The following is a 20,209-nucleotide window of genomic DNA, read 5'->3' on the forward strand; positions in this document are numbered from 1 at the left end:
GCAACATGACCTCCCAACTCCTGTACTCAATACTCTGACCAATAAGGGAAAGCATACCAAACGCCTTCTTCACTATCCTATCTACCTGCGACTCCACTTTCAAGGAGCTATGAACCTGCACTCCAAGGTCTCTTTGTTCAGCAACACTCCCTAGGACCTTACCATTAAGTGTATAAGTCCTGCTAAGATTTGCTTTCCCAAAATGCAGCACCTCACATTTATCTGAATTAAACTCCATCTGCCACTTCTCAGCCCATTGGCCCACCTGGTCAAGATCCTGTTGTAATCTGAGGTAACCCCCTTTGCTGTCCACTACACCTCCAATTTTGGTGTCATCTGCAAACTTACTAACTGTACCTCTTATGCTCACATCCAAATCATTTATGTAAATGACTAAAAGTAGAGGACCCAGCACCGATCCTTGTGGCACTCCACTGGTCACAGGCCTCCAGTCTGAAAAACAACCCTCCACCACCACCCTCTGTCTTCTACCTTTGAGCCAGTTCTGGATCCAAATGGCAAGTTCTCCCTGTATTCCATGAGATCTAACCTTGCTAACCAGTCTCCCATGGGGAATCTTGTCGAACGCCTTACTGAAGTCCATATAGATAACATCTACTGCTCTGCCCTCACTATCTGTTGCAATGGGATGTCCCTAAAGCATCTTGTTCCTAGTGGAGGTATATTACTTCAGCCCCACCACATCCCTACGCTATTGAGTCAATGTGATATTGTCTAATGTCAATAAAGGCAGAGGGAGAGGCAACCAGTTGTAAAATTGGATGTAACTCCCCTAACCAGTGCCTCGGGATCGATAGGTGAGGGGGTGAATACCTTCAGGGTTAAAATTGTCAAAAGGTCAAGAACTTTGGGAGGATCACCTTCAGGGGTTGAAGTCTTTTATGAGGGAGCACTTCAGGAGAGGAGATTGTGTCAGACACTTCAGTGAGAAAAGGATTGGGCTGAGTCAAGGTCAAGGCTTGAGCTTCAGGGATCTCTTCCTGGTTCAGTGACTGAGGACTAACCGAGAGGTGGGGACACATCCCGGCCCTGCAATGGGATGATTTCACTGCCTCTCTTTCTCTGTCCCTCCAGATCATGTATCTCCCTCCACCGTGGGGGGACTGCAGAATATCAAACATCAACTCGGGCTTCTTCAGCACCTACAGCATCACCGCGTGCAGGATCGACTGTGAGACCCGCTACTTGGTGGAGAACTGTAACTGCCGCATGGTCCACATGCCGGGTAAGAGTCAGACTGACAGAGAGCCCCCCTCCCCCAGTACACTCACTGTGACCCCCCCCTCCCCCAGTACACTCACCGTGACCCCACCTCCCCCAGTACACTCACCGTGACCCCCCTCCCCAGTACAATCACCGTGACCCCCCCTCCCCCAGTACAGTTACCGTGACCCACCCTCCCCCAGTACACACACTGTGACCCCCCCTCCCCCAGTACACTCACCGTGACCCCCCCCCCAGTACACTCACCCTGACCCCCCCTCCCCCAGTACACTCACCCTGACCCCCCCTCCCCAGTACACTCACTGTGACCCCCCCCCTCCCCCAGTACACACACCGTGACCCCCCCCAGTACACTCACCGTGACCCCCCCCAGTACACTCACCGTGACCCCCCCCAGTACACTCACCCTGACCCCCCCTCCCCCAGTACAGTCACCGTGACCCCCCCCTCCCCCAGTACACTCACTGTGACCCCCCCTCCCCCAGTACACTCACTGTGACCCCCCCTCCCCCAGTACACTCACTGTGACCCCCCTCCCCCAGTACACACACCGTGACCCCCCCCAGTACACTCACCGTGACCCCCCCCTCCCCCCAGTACACTCACTGTGACCCCCCCTCCCCCAGTACACTCACCCTGACCCCCCCTCCCCCAGTACACTCACCGTGACCCCCCCTCCCCCGGTACACTCACCGTGACCCCCCTCCCCCCCAGTACACTCACCGTGACCCCCCCTCCCCCGGTACACTCACCCTGACCCCCCCTCCCCCCCCAGTACACTCACCCTGACCCCCCCTCCCCCCCCGGTACACTCACCGTGACCCCCCTCCCCCAGTACACTCACCGTGACCCCCCTCCCCCAGTACACTCACCCTGACCCCCCCTCCCCCCCCAGTACACTCACCCTGACCCCCCCTCCCCCCCCAGTACACTCACCCTGACCCCCCCCCCTCCCCCGGTACACTCACCGTGACCCCCCTCCCCCAGTACACTCACCCTGACCCCCCCTCCCCCGGTACACTCACCGTGACCCCCCTCCCCCGGTACACTCACCGTGACCCCCCTCCCCCCCAGTACACTCACCCTGACCCCCCCTCCCCCAGTACAGTCACCGTGACCCCCCTCCCCCCAGTACACTCACCGTGACCCCCCTCCCCCAGTACACTCACTGTGACCCCCCCCAGTACACTCACCGTGACCCCCCTCCCCTAGTACACTCACCGTGACCCCCCCCAGTACACTCACCCTGACCCCCCCTCCCCCAGTACACTCACCGTGACCCCCCCCCTCCCCCCAGTACACTCACCGTGACCCCCCTCCCCCAGTACACTCACCGTGACCCCCCCCCTCCCCCCAGTACACTCACCGTGACCCCCCTCCCCTAGTACACTCACCGTGACCCCCCCTCCCCTAGTACACTCACCGTGACCCCCCCTCCCCCAGTACACTCACCGTGACCCCCCCTCCCCAGTACACCCACCGTGACCCACCCCCAGTACACTCACTGTGACCCCCCTCCCCAGTGGTAGGAAGTTACAACCAGTCACCTCCCCAACTCTGAGCCAATCCCTGGTCTCTCTCTGTGACAGTCTCTCTGTTTCTGTCTCAGGGTCTCAATATTAATAAACATTGTTGTTTCTGAGGGTTCAGTCACCGAGAGGTATTGCCTTCATCAACAAACCCAGAACCCTTCCTGATGGCAGGTCCCACACCTGATCCTACAATACCTGCTAACCACGGCCAATCACTCTCCACAAATCCCTGCAGATGCTGGAGATCACAACCACCCTCAGACTCCGCACGTCTGGCAGTATTTCCGAGCCCGCACTAATCTCTACCCCAGCACGGGCAGCGTTTCTGTCCTTTGGGTTTGGGGATTCTCCAGATTGTTCGGCTGGAGCCCCTCAAACAGCAAATACATTCAACCTCTGTATCTGGATCTCTCCCTCTCACTCTCTCTGATTGTATAACACTCCCTCTCCCTCTCACTCTCTTCCCATCTGTGTTCTCTCTCACTCACCTCTTTCCTTCACATTCTCTCTGTCTCCATCTTTTCCTCTCACCCATTCACCATCTCTGTCTCTGTCTCTCTTTTTCTCTCATTGTCTCTCTGTATCTCTCCCATTCTCATTCACTCACTTTCTCTGTCTCTCTATATATCTTTCCTTCTGTCTCTCATGTTCTATTTTACTCATTTTAGTGCTGCCTTCACACTCCCTCTCCCTCATTCACATTGTCTCTCTCTCCTCTCTCACTCGTTTCTCTCTCACTCATCCATTTACTTTCTTTGTCTCTACCTTTCCCTGTTTCTCACTCTCGCTCTCTAACACTCTCTCTCTTTCTCACAGGGAATGCTGATGTCTGCACCCCAGAACAGTATAAGGACTGTGCTGACCCAGCCTTGGGTAAGTACGCACACCCTCAACTCCCTCCTCAACATTTGTCTCAATGTTTTCTGAACATTTCCCTGTCCATTCTGAACTCCCTCTCAAACCCCTCCTCAATGATTTCCTCCGTGCTGTCCCCAAGCCAAGCACTTACCCATTCTTCCTGGGCAGAGGTTCAGACGTCCCAGATGTAACCTTCCCCCCCACATTACTGCCCCACCTCCTCTCCAGCCTCCAGCCTCTCCCACAGACAGTCAGCAGCCCCACAGTCTCTTCTGTGTCTAATTGAAAAGTCTCCAATGGTCGATATTCTCACACGTTGCTGACAGAATCGTTCGGCTGCTGCCAGTTGTCTCCCTGGACATTGTTCCTGAAACCCTGAGGAATCTTGGGTCTTCCCTTGATCCATCAATCCAGGTACAAGTTGTTCATTCAAATCCTGCTCCGACGGGGCCCAGGAACTCCTGATCATCTCAGCTCAGGAACCATTCCCGAGGACATGGAGTGTGCTAACCCCCCCCCCCCCCCCTCCCACAATCCTCCTGTCTCTCTCCACTATTCCAATCCCTGACCAAAAGCCCTCTCCACCAAAACCAGCCTCCCATCCCACAGCTCAATATGTTCCCCTCTCCAATACCTCCTTACCCCGAACCCCTCCACAAACCACCCTACCCTCAATCCAAACCAGTCAATGGCCAAACCCACTGGCCAATCCCCACTTCACTCTGTGTTTCCCCCCCCTCGGGCTGTCCTGGGACTGGAGTTACGTGGAGATTCCCTCCCCTGGTGGACACTAGTTTGCAGTAGCTTTGAGGGTGAGTTGATCACCTTATGGAATCCTCAGTCTCTGGTGAAAGCCCCCTGACCACACACAGACCGATGGGCAGAAAGTCACTGAACGGTTGTTTATAATCTTGTATGATCCTTCTTTCTCCATCTTTAATTCCCAACTCATCACCTTGCACTTTTTCCACCTGTTTCCTTTCTCATTCCCTCCTTCGTCTTGACCATATTCCTCTTTGACAAATTCTCTCTGTCTCTATCTCCCTCCTCCTGTCTTTCTCCATTCCTACCTTGCTCTGTTGCTTGCTACATCTCTCCCTCTCTCTGTCTCACACTTTCTCTATCCCTCTCTCTTTTTCCTTTCCATGTTGTTCTGTCCCTCCCCTACTTCTCTCTCCCTCTCTTCCCCTTTTCCAGAGTTTCTGGTGGAACAGGACAGTAGTTACTGTATGTGTGAGACTCCCTGTAACGTGACACGGTTTGGGAAAGAGATTTCCATGGTGAAGATTCCCAGCAAAGCCTCAGCAAAATTCCTTGCCAAGAAATTTAACAGAACAGAGCAGTACATCATGTGAGTATTTCAGGGGGACTCCTGCCTGACCAGTGAGCCTGGGGTCAGGGAGAACGGGAAGCTGCAAGGAGAGTGGGACGGAGGAAGGGGAATGGGAATGGGAATGGGAATGGGAATGGGAATGGGAGATGGATGGGGATGGGAGATGGATGGGGATGGGGTAGGGAGAAGCACTGGGACAGTGTGAGAGAGGATGAGGGAGAGCTGTTTCTTGTTCTCTCTATCTTTCTCCCACACACACTCCCTCCCTCTCGCTTTTCCATTTTCTCTCTCACTCTCTCCATCTCTTAACAACTGTCTCCCTCACGCACTCCCTTTCATTTTCTTTCCCTCCTTCTTCCTCTCATACTCTCAGCAGTCAATAGAACCAGGTGGATGTTATTGACGATGGGTTCCTGGGGCCCATCAGGGAGTCCTGGCTGACAGACAGACAGCCACAGGAGTCATCTCAGTTTCAGGGACTGACTCCGAGCTGGCTGGTCACAATCAGTGGACCGTGAACATGGAAATAAAGGGGCACTTGGTGATGGGATACCAGCCTCTTTGCAGTTACTTCACCCTCCCTCTCTCCCCCACTCTCTCACTTCCTCTCTCCAATACAGTCTCTCTCCTCTGTCTTCCATTCTCTCACTCTAACTCCCTCTGACCCTCACTCTCTCACTCTCCCTGACACACTCTCAGTCCCCCACACTCTCTCTCTCCCTGACACACTCTCAGTCCCTCACTCTCTCTCTCTCTCTCCCTGACACACTCAGTCCCCCACACTCTCTCTCTCCCTGACACACTCTCAGTCCCTCACTCTCTCTCTCCCTGACACACTCTCAGTCCCCCACACTCTCTCTCTCCCTGACACACTCTCAGTCTCTCACTCTCTCTCTCCATGACACACTCTCAGTCCCTCACTCTCTCTCTCTCTCTCCCTGACACACTCAGTCCCCCTCACTCTCTCTCTCCCTGACACACTCTCAGTCCCTCACTCTCTCTCTCCCTGACACACTCTCAGTCCCCCACACTCTCTCTCTCCCTGACACACTCTCAGTCTCTCACTCTCTCTCTCCATGACACACTCTCAGTCCCTCACTCTCTTTCTCTCTCTCCCTGACACACTCTCAGTCCCCCACACTCTCTCTCTCCCTGACACACTCTCAGTCCCTCACTCTCTCTCTCCCTGACACACTCTCAATCCCCCACACTCTCTCTCTCCCTGACACACTCTCAGTCTCTCACTCTCTCTCTCCCTGACACACTCTCAGTCCCTCACTCTCTTTCTCTCTCTCCCTGACACACTCTCAGTCCCCCACACTCTCTCTCTCCCTGACACACTCTCAGTCCCTCACTCTCTCTCTCCCTGACACACTCTCAATCCCCCACACTCTCTCTCTCCCTGACACACTCTCAGTCTCTCACTCTCTCTCTCCCTGACACACTCTCAGTCCCTCACTCTCTTTCTCTCTCTCCCTGACACACTCTCAGTCCCCCACACTCTCTCTCTCCCTGACACACTCTCAGTCCCTCACTCCCTCTGTCGCTCGGTTTTCACTCCCTTTCCCCTCCATTCTCTCACTTGCACTCTCCCAACTCTCTTGGTCCCTCACTTCCTCTGACTCTCATTCTGTGTCCCTTAGTCTCTCACTCCCTCTATCCCCTCACTCTTTCACTCCTTCTGTCCCACTGTCTGTCCCTCACTCCCTCTGTCCCTCAGTCCCTCTGTCTCTAACTGCCTCTGTCCCTAAATCTCTCACTCCCTCTATCCCTTACTCTTTCGCTCCCTCTCTCTCTCTGTCCAACATTCCCTTTGTCCCTCACTCTTTCTGTCCCTCACTCTCTGTCCCTCGCTCCCTCTGACTCTCACTGCCTCTGTCCCTCACTCTCTCACTCCCTCTCCCTCTGTCCCCTCACTCCCTCTGTCCCTCTCACTCTGTCCCTCGCTCCCTCCGACTCTCACTGCCTCTGTCCCTCACTCTCTCACTCCCTCTCTCTCTGTCCCTCACTCTCTCACTCACTCTCTCTCTGTCCCTCACTGCCTCTGTCCCTCACACTCTCACTCCCTCTCTCTCTGTCCCTCACTCCCTCTGTCCCTCACTCTCTGTCCCTCGCTCCCTCCGACTCTCTCACTCTCTCTGTCCCTCACTCTCTGTCCCTCGCTCCCTCCGACTCTCACTCCCTCTGTCCCTCACTCTCTCACTCACTCTCTCTGTCCCTCACTCTCTGTCCCTCACTCCCTCCGACTCTCACTCCCTCTGTCCCTCACTCACTCACTCCCTCTGTCCCTCACTCTCTCACTCCCTCTGTCCCTCACTCTCTCACTCCCTCACTCTCTGTCCCTCACTCTTTGTCCCTCACTCCCTCCGACTCTCACTCCCTCTGTCCCTCACTCACTCACTCCCTCTGTCCCTCACTCCCTCTCTCCCTCTGTCCCTCACTCCCTCTGTCCCTCACTCTCTCACTCACTCCCTCCGTCTTGTTCCTCAGGGAGAACATTCTGGTGCTGGACATTTTCTTTGAGGCTCTAAACTACGAGACCATTGAACAGAAGAAAGCCTACGAGGTCGCGGGATTACTCGGTGAGTGTTCCCATGGAAACGGGCTCCATGATGAAGAGTGTGAGAGCCTTGAATATACCCAGCCACCAGGGGGCACTCAGATTCCCAGGGGGTATTTGATCCGAGGTCAGGTGCAAAGGCCAGGCTCAGGGTGACGGGGGGAATGGTGGGGATGGGTTGGAGGTGGCTGATTAGCAGGAAATTGAGAATCGGAATAAATGGGACTTGTTCAGGTTTGCAAGGTCCTTAATGATTTATGGTGTAGGTCAGAGTAGATCGGAGTAGATCGGAGTAGGTCGGTGTATACCTCTATACTGTCCCCATGATGTACACCTCTATACTGTCTCCGTGCTGTACACCTCTATACTGTCCCCATGCTGTACACCTCTATACTGTCCCCGTGATGTACACCTCTATACTGTCCCCATGCTGTACACCTCTATACTGTCCCCGTGATGTACACCTCTATACTGTCTCTGTGCTGTACACCTCTATACTGTCCCCATGCTGTACACCTCTATACTGTCCCCGTGATGTACACCTCTATACTGTCCCCATGCTGTACACCTCTATACTGTCCCCATGCTGTACACCTCTATACTGTCCCCGTGATGTACACCTCTATACTGTCCCCATGCTGTACACCTCTATACTGTCCCCGTGATGTACACCTCTATACTGTCTCCGTGATGTACACCTCTATACTGTCCCCGTGATGTACACCTCTATACTGTCTCCGTGATGTACACCTCTATACTGTCCCCATGCTGTACACCTCTATACTGTCCCCGTGATGTACACCTCTATACTGTCTCCGTGCTGTACACCTCTATACTGTCCCCGTGCTGTACACCTCTATACTGTCCCCGTGCTGTACACCTCTATACTGTCCCCATGCTGTACACCTCTATACTGTCTCTGTGCTGTACACCTCTATACTGTCCCCGTGCTGTACACTTCTATACTGTCCCCGTGCTGTAAACCTCTATACTGTCCTCGTGCTGTACACCTCTATACTGTCCCCGTGCTGTACACTTCTATACTGTCCCCGTGCTGTAAACCTCTATACTGTCCCCATGCTGTACACCTCTATACTGTCTCCGTGCCGTACACCTCTATACTGTCCCCGTGCCGTACACCTCTATACTGTCCCCGTGCTGTACACCTTTATACTGTCTCCGTGCTGTACACCTCTATACTGTCCCCGTGCCGTACACCTCTATATTGTCTCCGTGCTGTACACCTCTATACTGTCCCCGTGCTGTACACCTCTATACTGTCCCCGTGCCGTACACCTCTATACTGTCCCCGTGCTGTACACCTCTATACTGCCCCCGTGCCGTACACCTCGAAACTGTCCCCGTGCCGTACACCTCTATACTGTCTCTGTGCTGTACACCTCTATACTGTCTCTGTGCTGTACACCTCTATACTGTCTCCGTGCTGTACACCTCTATACTGTCCCCGTGCTGTACACCTCTATACTGTCCCCGTGCCGTACACCTCTATACTGTCCCCGTGCTGTACACCTCTATACTGTCTCCGTGCTGTACACCTCTATACTGTCCCCATGCCGTACACCTCTATACTGTCCCCGTGCTGTACACCTCTATAATGTCTCCGTGCCGTACACCTCTATACTGTCTCTGTGCTGGACACCTCTATAATGTCTCCGTGCCGTACACCTCTATACTGTCTCTGTGCTGTACACCTCTATACTGTCCCCGTGCTGTACACTTCTATACTGTCCCCGTGCTGTACACCTCTATACTGTCCCCGTGCTGTACACTTCTATACTGTCCCCGTGCTGTAAACCTCTATACTGTCCCCGTGCTGTACACCTCTATACTGTCTCCGTGCTGTACACCTCTATACTGTCCCCGTGCCGTACACCTCTATACTGTCTCCGTGCTGTACACCTCTATACTGTCCCCGTGCCGTACACCTCTATATTGTCTCCGTGCTGTACACCTCTATACTGTCTCCGTACTGTACACCTCTATACTGTCTCCGTGAAGTACACCTCTATACTGTCCCCGTGCTGTACACCTCTATACTGTCCCCGTGCCGTACACCTCTATACTGTCCCCGTGCTGTACACCTCTATACTGCCCCCGTGCCGTACACCTCGAAACTGTCCCCATGCCGTACACCTCTATACTGTCTCTGTGCTGTACACCTCTATACTGTCCCCGTGCTGTACACCTCTATACTGTCTCCGTGCTGTACACCTCTATACTGTCCCCGTGCTGTACACCTCTATACTGTATCCGTGCTGTACACCTCTATACTGTCCCCGTGCTGTACACCTCTATACTGTCCCCGTGCCATACACCTCTATACTGTCCACGTGATGTACACCTCTATACTGTCTCTGTGCTGTACACCTCTATACTGTCCCCGTGCTGTACACCTCTATACTGTATCTATGCTGTACACCTCTATACTGTCTCCGTGCCGTACACCTCTATACTGTCTCCGTGCCGTACAACTCTATACTGTCTCCGTGATGTTCACCTCTATACTGTCTCCGTGCTGTACACCTCGATACTGTCCCCGTGCTGTACACCTCTATACTGTCCCCGTGATGTACACCTCTATACGTTCCCCGTGCTGTAGACCTCTAAACTGTCTCCGTACTGTACACCTCTATACTGTCCCCGTGCTGTACACCTCTATACTGTCCCCGTGATGTACACCTCTATACTGTTTCTGTGCTGTACACCTCTATACAGTCTCTGTGCTGTACACCTCTATACTGTCCCCGTGATGTACACCTCTATACTGTCTCCGTGCTGTACACCTCTATACTGTCTCGGTGCTGTACACCTCTATACTGTCCCCATGCTGTACACCTCTATACTGTCACCGTGCTGTACACCTCTATCCTGTCCCCGTGCCGTACACCTCTATACTGTCACCGTGCCGTACACCTCTATACTGTCCCCGTGATGTACACCTCTATACTGTCACCGTGATGTACACCTCTATTCTCACTCCGTGCTGTACACCTCTATACTGTCCCCGTGATGTACACCTCTATACTGTCCCCATGCCGTACACCTCTATACTGTCCCCGTGCCGTACATCTCTATAGTCTCTCCGTACTGTACACCTCTATACTGTCTCCGTACTGTACACCTCTATACTGTCTCCGTGCCGTACACCTCTATACTGTCCCCGTGACGTACATCTCTATACTCTCTCCGTACTGTACACCTCTATACTGTCTCCGTAATGTACACCTCTATACTGTCCCCGTGCTGTACACCTCTATACTGTCCCCGTGATGTACACCTCAATACTGTCTCCGTGATGTACACCTCTATACTGTCCCCGTGCTGTACACTTCTATACTGTCCCCGTACTGTGCACCTCTATACTATCCCCGTGCTGTACCCCTCTATACTGTCTCTGTGCTGTACACCTCTATACTGTCTCCGTGCCGTACACCTCTATACTGTCCCCGTGCCGTACACCTCTATACTGTCCCCGTGCTGTACACCTCTATACTGTCCCCGTGATGTACACCTCTATACTGTTTCTGTGCTGTACACCTCTATACAGACTCTGTGCTGTACACCTCTATACTGTCCCCGTGATGTACACCTCTATACTGTCTCCGTGCTGTACACCTCTATACTGTCCCCGTGATGTACACCTCTCTACTGTCCCCATGCTGTACACCTCTATACTGTCACCGTGCTGTAAACCTCTATACTGTCTCCGTGCCGTACACCTCTAGACTGTCCCCGTGCTGTACACCTCTATACTGTCCCCGTGCCGTACACCTCTATACTGTCCCCGTGATGTACACCTCTATACTGTCTCCGTGCTGTAAACCTCTATACTGTCTCCGTGCCATACACGTCTATACTGTCCCCGTGCTGTACACCTCTATACTGTCCCCGTGATGTACACCTCTATACTGTCCCCGTGATGTACACCTCTATACTGTCCCTGTGCTGTACACCTCTATACTGTCCCCGTGCTGTACACCTCTATACTGTCCCCGTGCCGTACACCTCTATACTGTCTCTGGGCTGTACACCTCTATACTGTCCCCGTGCTGTACACCTCTATACTGTATCCGTGCTGTACACCTCTATACTGTCCCCGTGCTTTACACCTCTATACTGTCCCCGTGCCATACACCTCTATACTGTCCACGTGATGTACACCTCTATACTGTCTCTGTGCTGTACACCTCTATACTGTCCCCGTGCTGTACACCTCTATACTGTATCTATGCTGTACACCTCTATACTGTCTCCGTTCCGTACACCTCTATACTGTCTCCGTGCCGTACACCTCTATACTGTCTCCGTGATGTACACCTCTATACTGTCTCCGTGCCGTACACCTCTATACTCTCTCCGTGCTGTACACCTCTATACTGTCTCCGTGCTGTACACCTCTATACTGTCTCCGTATCGTACACCTCTATACTGTCTCCGTGCTGTACACCTCTATACTGTCCCCGTGCTGTACACCTCTATACTGTCCCCGTACTGTGCACCTCTATACTGTCCCCGTGCTGTACACCTCTATACTGTCTCCGTTATGTACGCCTCTATACTGTCTCCGTACTGTACACCTCTATACTGTCCCCGTGCTGTACACCTCTATACTGTCCCCGTTCCGTACACCTCTATACTGTCTCCGTGCTGTTCACCTCTATACTGTCTCTGTGCTGTACACCTCTATACTGTCTCCGTGCCGTACACCTCTATACTGTCCCCGTGCCGTACACCTCTATACTGTCCCCGTGCTGTACACCTCTATACTGTCCCCGTGATGTACATCTCTATACTGTTTCTGTGCTGTACACCTCTATGCAGACTCTGTGCTGTACACCTCTATACTGTCCCCGTGATGTACACCTCTATACTGTCTCCGTGCTGTACACCTCTATACTGTCCCCATGCTGTACACCTCTATACTGTCAACGTGCTGTAAACCTCTATACTGTCTCCGTGCCGTACACCTCTAGACTGTCCCCGTGCTGTACACCTCTATACTGTCCCCGTGCCGTACACCTCTATACTGTCCCCGTGATGTACACCACTATACTGTCTCCGTGCTGTAAACCTCTATACTGTCTCCGTGCTGTACACCTCTATACTGTCCCCGTGATGTACACCTCTATACTGTCCCTGTGCTGTACACCTCTATACTGTCCCCGTGCTGTACACCTCTATACTGTCCCCGTGCCGTACACCTCTATACTGTCTCTGTGCTGTCCACCCCTATACTGTCCCCGTGCTATACACCTCTATACTGTATCCGTGCTGTACACCTCTATACTGTCCCCGTGCTGTACACCTCTATACTGTCCCCGTGCCATACACCTCTATACTGTCCACGTGATGTCCACCTCTATACGGTCTCTGTGCTGTACACCTCTATACTGTCCCCGTGCTGTACACCTCTATACTGTATCTATGCTGTACACCTCTATACTGTCTCCGTGCCGTACACCTCTATACTGTCTCCGTGCCGTACAACTCTATACTGTCTCCGTGATGTTCACCTCTATACTGTCTCCGTGCTGTACACCTCTATACTGTCCCCGTGCCGTACACCTCTATACTGTCCCCGTGGTGTACACCTCTATACTGTCTCTGTGCTGTACACCTCTATACTGTCTCTGTACTGTACACCTCTATACTGTCCCTGTGCTGTACACCTCTATACTGTCCCCGTGATGTACACCTCTATACTTTCCCCGTGCTGTAGACCTCTAAACTGTCTCCGTACTGTACACCTCTATACTGTCCCCGTGCTGTACACCTCTATACTGTCCCCGTGATGTACACCTCTATACTGTTTCTGTGCTGTACACCTCTATACAGTCTCTGTGCTGTACACCTCTATACTGTCCCCGTGATGTACACCTCTATACTGTCTCCGTGCTGTACACCTCTATACTGTCTCGGTGCTGTACACCTCTATACTGTCCCCATGCTGTACACCTCTATACTCTCACCGTGCTGTACACCTCTATCCTGTCCCCGTGCCGTACACCTCTATACTGTCACCGTGCCGTACACCTCTATACTGTCCCCGTGATGTACACCTCTATACTGTCACCGTGATGTACACCTCTATTCTCACTCCGTGCTGTACACCTCTATACTGTCCCCGTGATGTCCACCTCTATACTGTCCCCATGCCGTACACCTCTATACTGTCCCCGTGCCGTACATCTCTATACTCTCTCCGTGCTGTACACCTCTATACTGTCTCCGTACTGTACACCTCTATACTGTCTCCGTGCCGTACACCTCTATACTGTCCCCGTGCCGTACACCTCAATACTGTCTCCGTGCTGTACACCTCTATACTGTCCCCGTGCTGTACACCTCTATACTGTCCCCATGCTGTACACCTCTATACTGTCACCGTGCTGTAAACCTCTATACTGTCTCCGTGCCGTACACCTCTAGACTGTCCCCGTGCTGTACCCCTCTATACTGTCCCCGTGCCGTACACCTCTATACTGTCCCCGTGATGTACACCTCTATACTGTCTCCGTGCTGTAAACCTCTATACTGTCTCCGTGCCATACACGTCTATACTGTCCCCGTGCTGTACACCTCTATACTGGCCCCGTGATGTACACCTCTATACTGTCCCTGTGCTGTACACCTCTATACTGTCCCCGTGCTGTACACCTCTATACTGTCCCCGTGCCGTACCCCTCTATACTGTCTCTGGGCTGTACACCTCTATACTGTCCCCGTGCTGTACACCTCTATACTGTATCCGTGCTGTACACCTCTATACTGTCCCCGTGCTTTACACCTCTATACTGTCCCCGTGCCATACACCTCTATACTGTCCACGTGATGTACACCTCTATACTGTCTCTGTGCTGTAAACCTCTATACTGTCCCCGTGCTGTACACCTCTATACTGTCTCCGTGCTGTACACCTCTATACTGTCCCCGTGCCGTACACCTCTATACTGTCTCCGTGCTGTACACCTCTATACTGTCCCCGTGCCGTACACCTCTATATTGTCTCCGTGCTGTACACCTCTATACTGTCTCCGTACTGTACACCTCTATACTGTCTCCGTGAAGTACACCTCTATACTGTCCCCGTGCTGTACACCTCTATACTGTCCCCGTGCCGTACACCTCTATACTGTCCCCGTGCTGTACACCTCTATACTGCCCCCGTGCCGTACACCTCGAAACTGTCCCCATGCCGTACACCTCTATACTGTCTCTGTGCTGTACACCTCTATACTGTCCCCGTGCTGTACACCTCTATACTGTCTCCGTGCTGTACACCTCTATACTGTCCCCGTGCAGTACACCTCTATACTGTCACCGTGCTGTACACCTCTATCCTGTCCCCGTGCCGTACACCTCTATACTGTCACCGTGCCGTACACCTCTATACTGTCCCCGTGATGTACACCTCTATACTGTCACCGTGATGTACACCTCTATTCTCACTCCGTGCTGTGCACCTCTATACTGTCCCCGTGATGTACACCTCTATACTGTCCCCATGCCGTACACCTCTATACTGTCCCCGTGCCGTACATCTCTATACTCTCTCCGTGCTGTACACCTCTATACTGTCTCCGTACTGTACACCTCTATACTGTCTCCGTGCCGTACACCTCTATACTGTCCCCGTGACGTACATCTCTATACTCTCTCCGTACTGTACACCTCTATACTGTCTCCGTAATGTACACCTCTATACTGTCCCCGTGCTGTACACCTCTATACTGTCCCCGTGATGTACACCTCAATACTGTCTCCGTGCTGTACACCTCTATACTGTCCCCGTGCTGTACACTTCTATACTGTCCCCGTACTGTGCACCTCTATACTATCCCCGTGCTGTACCCCTCTATACTGTCTCCGTGATGTACGCCTCTATACTGTCTCCGTACTGTACACCTCTATACTGTCCCCGTGCTGTACACCTCTATACTGTCCCCGTTCCGTACACCTCTATACTGTCTCCGTGCTGTTCACCTCTATACTGTCTCTGTGCTGTACACCTCTATACTGTCTCCGTGCCGTACACCTCTATACTGTCCCCGTGCTGTACACCTCTATACTGTCCCCGTGCTGTACACCTCTATACTGTCCCCGTGATGTACACCTCTATACTGTTTCTGTGCTGTACACCTCTATACAGACTCTGTGCTGTACACCTCTATACTGTCCCCGTGATGTACACCTCTATACTGTCTCCGTGCTGTACACCTCTATACTGTCCCCGTGATGTACACCTCTCTACTGTCCCCATGCTGTACACCTCTATACTGTCACCGTGCTGTAAACCTCTATACTGTCTCCGTGCCGTACACCTCTAGACTGTCCCCGTGCTGTACACCTCTATACTGTCCCCGTGATGTACACCTCTATACTGTCTCCGTGCTGTAAACCTCTATACTGTCTCCGTGCCATACACGTCTATACTGTCCCCGTGCTGTACACCTCTATACTGTCCCCGTGATGTACACCTCTATACTGTCCCTGTGCTGTACACCTCTATACTGTCCCCGTGCTGTACACCTCTATACTGTCCCCGTGCCGTACACCTCTATACTGTCTCTGGGCTGTACACCTCTATACTGTCCCCGTGATGTACATCTCTATACTGTTTCTGTGCTGTACACCTCTATACAGACTCTGTGCTGTACACCTCTATACTGTCCCCGTGATGTACACCTCTATACTGTCTCCGTGCTGTACACCTCTATACTGTCCCCGTGATGTACACCTCTATACTGTCCCCATGCTGTACACCTCTATACTGTCACCGTGCTGTAAACCTCTATACTGTCTCCGTGCCGTACACCTCTAGACTGTCCCCGTGCTGTACACCTCTATACTGTCCCCGTGCCGTACACCTCTATACTGTCCCCGTGATGTACACCACTATACTGTCTCCGTGCTGTAAACCTCTATACTGTCTCCGTGCTGTACACCTCTATACTGTCCCCGTGATGTACACCTCTATACTGTCCCTGTGCTGTACACCTCTATACTGTCCCCGTGCTGTACACCTCTATACTGTCCCCGTGCCGTACACCTCTATACTGTCTCTGTGCTGTCCACCCCTATACTGTCCCCGTGCTATACACCTCTATACTGTATCCGTGCTGTACACCTCTATACTGTCCCCGTGCTGTACACCTCTATACTGTCCCCGTGCCATACACCTCTATACTGTCCACGTGATGTCCACCTCTATACGGTCTCTGTGCTGTACACCTCTATACTGTCCCCGTGCTGTACACCTCTATACTGTATCTATGCTGTACACCTCTATACTGTCTCCGTGCCGTACACCTCTATACTGTCTCCGTGCCGTACAACTCTATACTGTCTCCGTGATGTTCACCTCTATACTGTCTCCGTGCTGTACACCTCTATACTGTCCCCGTGCCGTACACCTCTATACTGTCCCCGTGGTGTACACCTCTATACTGTCTCTGTGCTGTACACCTCTATACTGTCTCTGTACTGTACACGTCTATACTGTCCCTGTGCTGTACACCTCTATACTGTCCCCGTGATGTACACCTCTATACTGTCCCCGTGATGTACACCTCTCTACTGTCCCCATGCTGTACACCTCTATACTGTCACCGTGCTGTAAACCTCTATACTGTCTCCGTGCCGTACACCTCTAGACTGTCCCCGTGCTGTACACCTCTATACTGTCCCCGTGCCGTACACCTCTATACTGTCCCCGTGATGTACACCTCTATACTGTCTCCGTGCTGTAAACCTCTATACTGTCTCCGTGCCATACACGTCTATACTGTCCCCGTGCTGTACACCTCTATACTGTCCCCGTGATGTACACCTCTATACTGTCCCTGTGCTGTACACCTCTATACTGTCCCCGTGCTGTACACCTCTATACTGTCCCCGTGCCGTACACCTCTATACTGTCTCTGGGCTGTACACCTCTATACTGTCCCCGTGATGTACATCTCTATACTGTTTCTGTGCTGTACACCTCTATACAGACTCTGTGCTGTACACCTCTATACTGTCCCCGTGATGTACACCTCTATACTGTCTCCGTGCTGTACACCTCTATACTGTCCCCGTGATGTACACCTCTATACTGTCCCCATGCTGTACACCTCTATACTGTCACCGTGCTGTAAACCTCTATACTGTCTCCGTGCCGTACACCTCTAGACTGTCCCCGTGCTGTACACCTCTATACTGTCCCCGTGCCGTACACCTCTATACTGTCCCCGTGATGTACACCACTATACTGTCTCCGTGCTGTAAACCTCTATACTGTCTCCGTGCTGTACACCTCTATACTGTCCCCGTGATGTACACCTCTATACTGTCCCTGTGCTGTACACCTCTATACTGTCCCCGTGCTGTACACCTCTATACTGTCCCCGTGCCGTACACCTCTATACTGTCTCTGTGCTGTCCACCCCTATACTGTCCCCGTGCTATACACCTCTATACTGTATCCGTGCTGTACACCTCTATACTGTCCCCGTGCTGTACACCTCTATACTGTCCCCGTGCCATACACCTCTATACTGTCCACGTGATGTCCACCTCTATACGGTCTCTGTGCTGTACACCTCTATACTGTCCCCGTGCTGTACACCTCTATACTGTATCTATGCTGTACACCTCTATACTGTCTCCGTGCCGTACACCTCTATACTGTCTCCGTGCCGTACAACTCTATACTGTCTCCGTGATGTTCACCTCTATACTGTCTCCGTGCTGTACACCTCTATACTGTCCCCGTGCCGTACACCTCTATACTGTCCCCGTGGTGTACACCTCTATACTGTCTCTGTGCTGTACACCTCTATACTGTCTCTGTACTGTACACGTCTATACTGTCCCTGTGCTGTACACCTCTATACTGTCCCCGTGATGTACACCTCTATACTTTCCCCGTGCTGTAGACCTCTAAACTGTCTCCGTACTGTACACCTCTATACTGTCCCCGTGCTGTACACCTCTATACTGTCCCCGTGATGTACACCTCTATACTGTTTCTGTGCTGTACACCTCTATACAGTCTCTGTGCTGTACACCTCTATACTGTCCCCGTGATGTACACCTCTATACTGTCTCCGTGCTGTACACCTCTATACTGTCTCGGTGCTGTACACCTCTATACTGTCCCCATGCTGTACACCTCTATACTCTCACCGTGCTGTACACCTCTATCCTGTCCCCGTGCCGTACACCTCTATACTGTCACCGTGCCGTACACCTCTATACTGTCTCCGTGCTGTACACCTCTATACTGTCCCCGTGATGTCCACCTCTATACTGTCCCCATGCCGTACACCTCTATACTGTCCCCGTGCCGTACATCTCTATACTCTCTCCGTGCTGTACACCTCTATACTGTCTCCGTACTGTACACCTCTATACTGTCTCCGTGCCGTACACCTCTATACTGTCCCCGTGCCGTACATCTCTATACTCTCTCCGTGCTGTACACCTCTATACTGTCTCCGTACTGTACACCTCTATACTGTCTCCGTGCCGTACACCTCGAAACTGTCCCCGTGCCGTACATCTCTATACTCTCTCCGTGCTGTACACCTCTATACTGTCCCCGTGATGTCCACCTCTATACTGTCCCCATGCCGTACACCTCTATACTGTCCCCGTGCCGTACATCTCTATACTCTCTCCGTGCTGTACACCTCTATACTGTCTCCGTACTGTACACCTCTATACTGTCTCCGTGCCGTACACCTCTATACTGTCACCGTGATGTACACCTCTATTCTCACTCCGTGCTGTACACCTCTATACTGTCTCCGTAATGTACACCTCTATACTGTCCCCGTGCTGTACACCTCTATACTGTCCCCGTGATGTACACCTCAATACTGTCTCCGTGCTGTACACCTCTATACTGTCCCCGTGCTGTACACCTCTATACTGTCCCCGTACTGTGCACCTCTATACTATCCCCGTGCTGTACACCTCTATACTGTCTCCGTGATGTACGCCTCTATACTGTCTCCGTACTGTACACCTCTATACTGTCCCCGTGCTGTACACCTCTATACTGTCCCCGTTCCGTACACCTCTATACTGTCTCCGTGCTGTTCACCTCTATACTGTCTCTGTGCTGTACACCTCTATACTGTCTCCGTGCCGTACACCTCTATACTGTCCCCGTGCCGTACACCTCTATACTGTCCCCGTGCTGTACACCTCTATACTGTCCCCGTGATGTACACCTCTATACTGTTTCTGTGCTGTACACCTCTATACAGACTCTGTGCTGTACACCTCTCTACTGTCCCCATGCTGTACACCTCTATACTGTCACCGTGCTGTAAACCTCTATACTGTCTCCGTGCCGTACACCTCTAGACTGTCCCCGTGCTGTACACCTCTATACTGTCCCCGTGCCGTACACCTCTATACTGTCCCCATGATGTACACCTCTATACTGTCTCCGTGCTGTAAACCTCTATACTGTCTCCGTGCCATACACGTCTATACTGTCCCCGTGCTGTACACCTCTATACTGTCCCCGTGATGTACACCTCTATACTGTCCCTGTGCTGTACACCTCTATACTGTCCCCGTGCTGTACACCTCTATACTGTCCCCGTGCCGTACACCTCTATACTGTCCCCGTGCTGTACACCTCTATACTGTATCCGTGCTGTA

At 52.4% G+C, this 20,209-nt stretch overlaps 1 protein-coding gene across 3 annotated transcripts in view; it reads left to right on the plus strand.

The window, feature by feature from the left end:
* The window catches only part of LOC140476835 (acid-sensing ion channel 1C-like), a 474,098-nt gene that overhangs the window by 412,083 nt on the left and 41,806 nt on the right, over window positions 1-20,209 (plus strand). For 2 of the 3 annotated variants that reach the window (XM_072569645.1, XM_072569646.1), the window contains 4 exons: window positions 1,096-1,246; window positions 3,594-3,650; window positions 4,833-4,986; window positions 7,459-7,550. In XM_072569645.1, coding sequence (XP_072425746.1) covers window positions 1,096-1,246; window positions 3,594-3,650; window positions 4,833-4,986; window positions 7,459-7,550 — 454 coding nt within the window. The remainder of the gene's footprint in view (window positions 1-1,095; window positions 1,247-3,593; window positions 3,651-4,832; window positions 4,987-7,458; window positions 7,551-20,209) is intronic. The other variant, XM_072569647.1, reaches the window with a different exon arrangement.

Source organism: Chiloscyllium punctatum, chromosome 5, assembly GCF_047496795.1.
Source record: "Chiloscyllium punctatum isolate Juve2018m chromosome 5, sChiPun1.3, whole genome shotgun sequence".
NCBI lineage: Eukaryota > Metazoa > Chordata > Chondrichthyes > Orectolobiformes > Hemiscylliidae > Chiloscyllium > Chiloscyllium punctatum.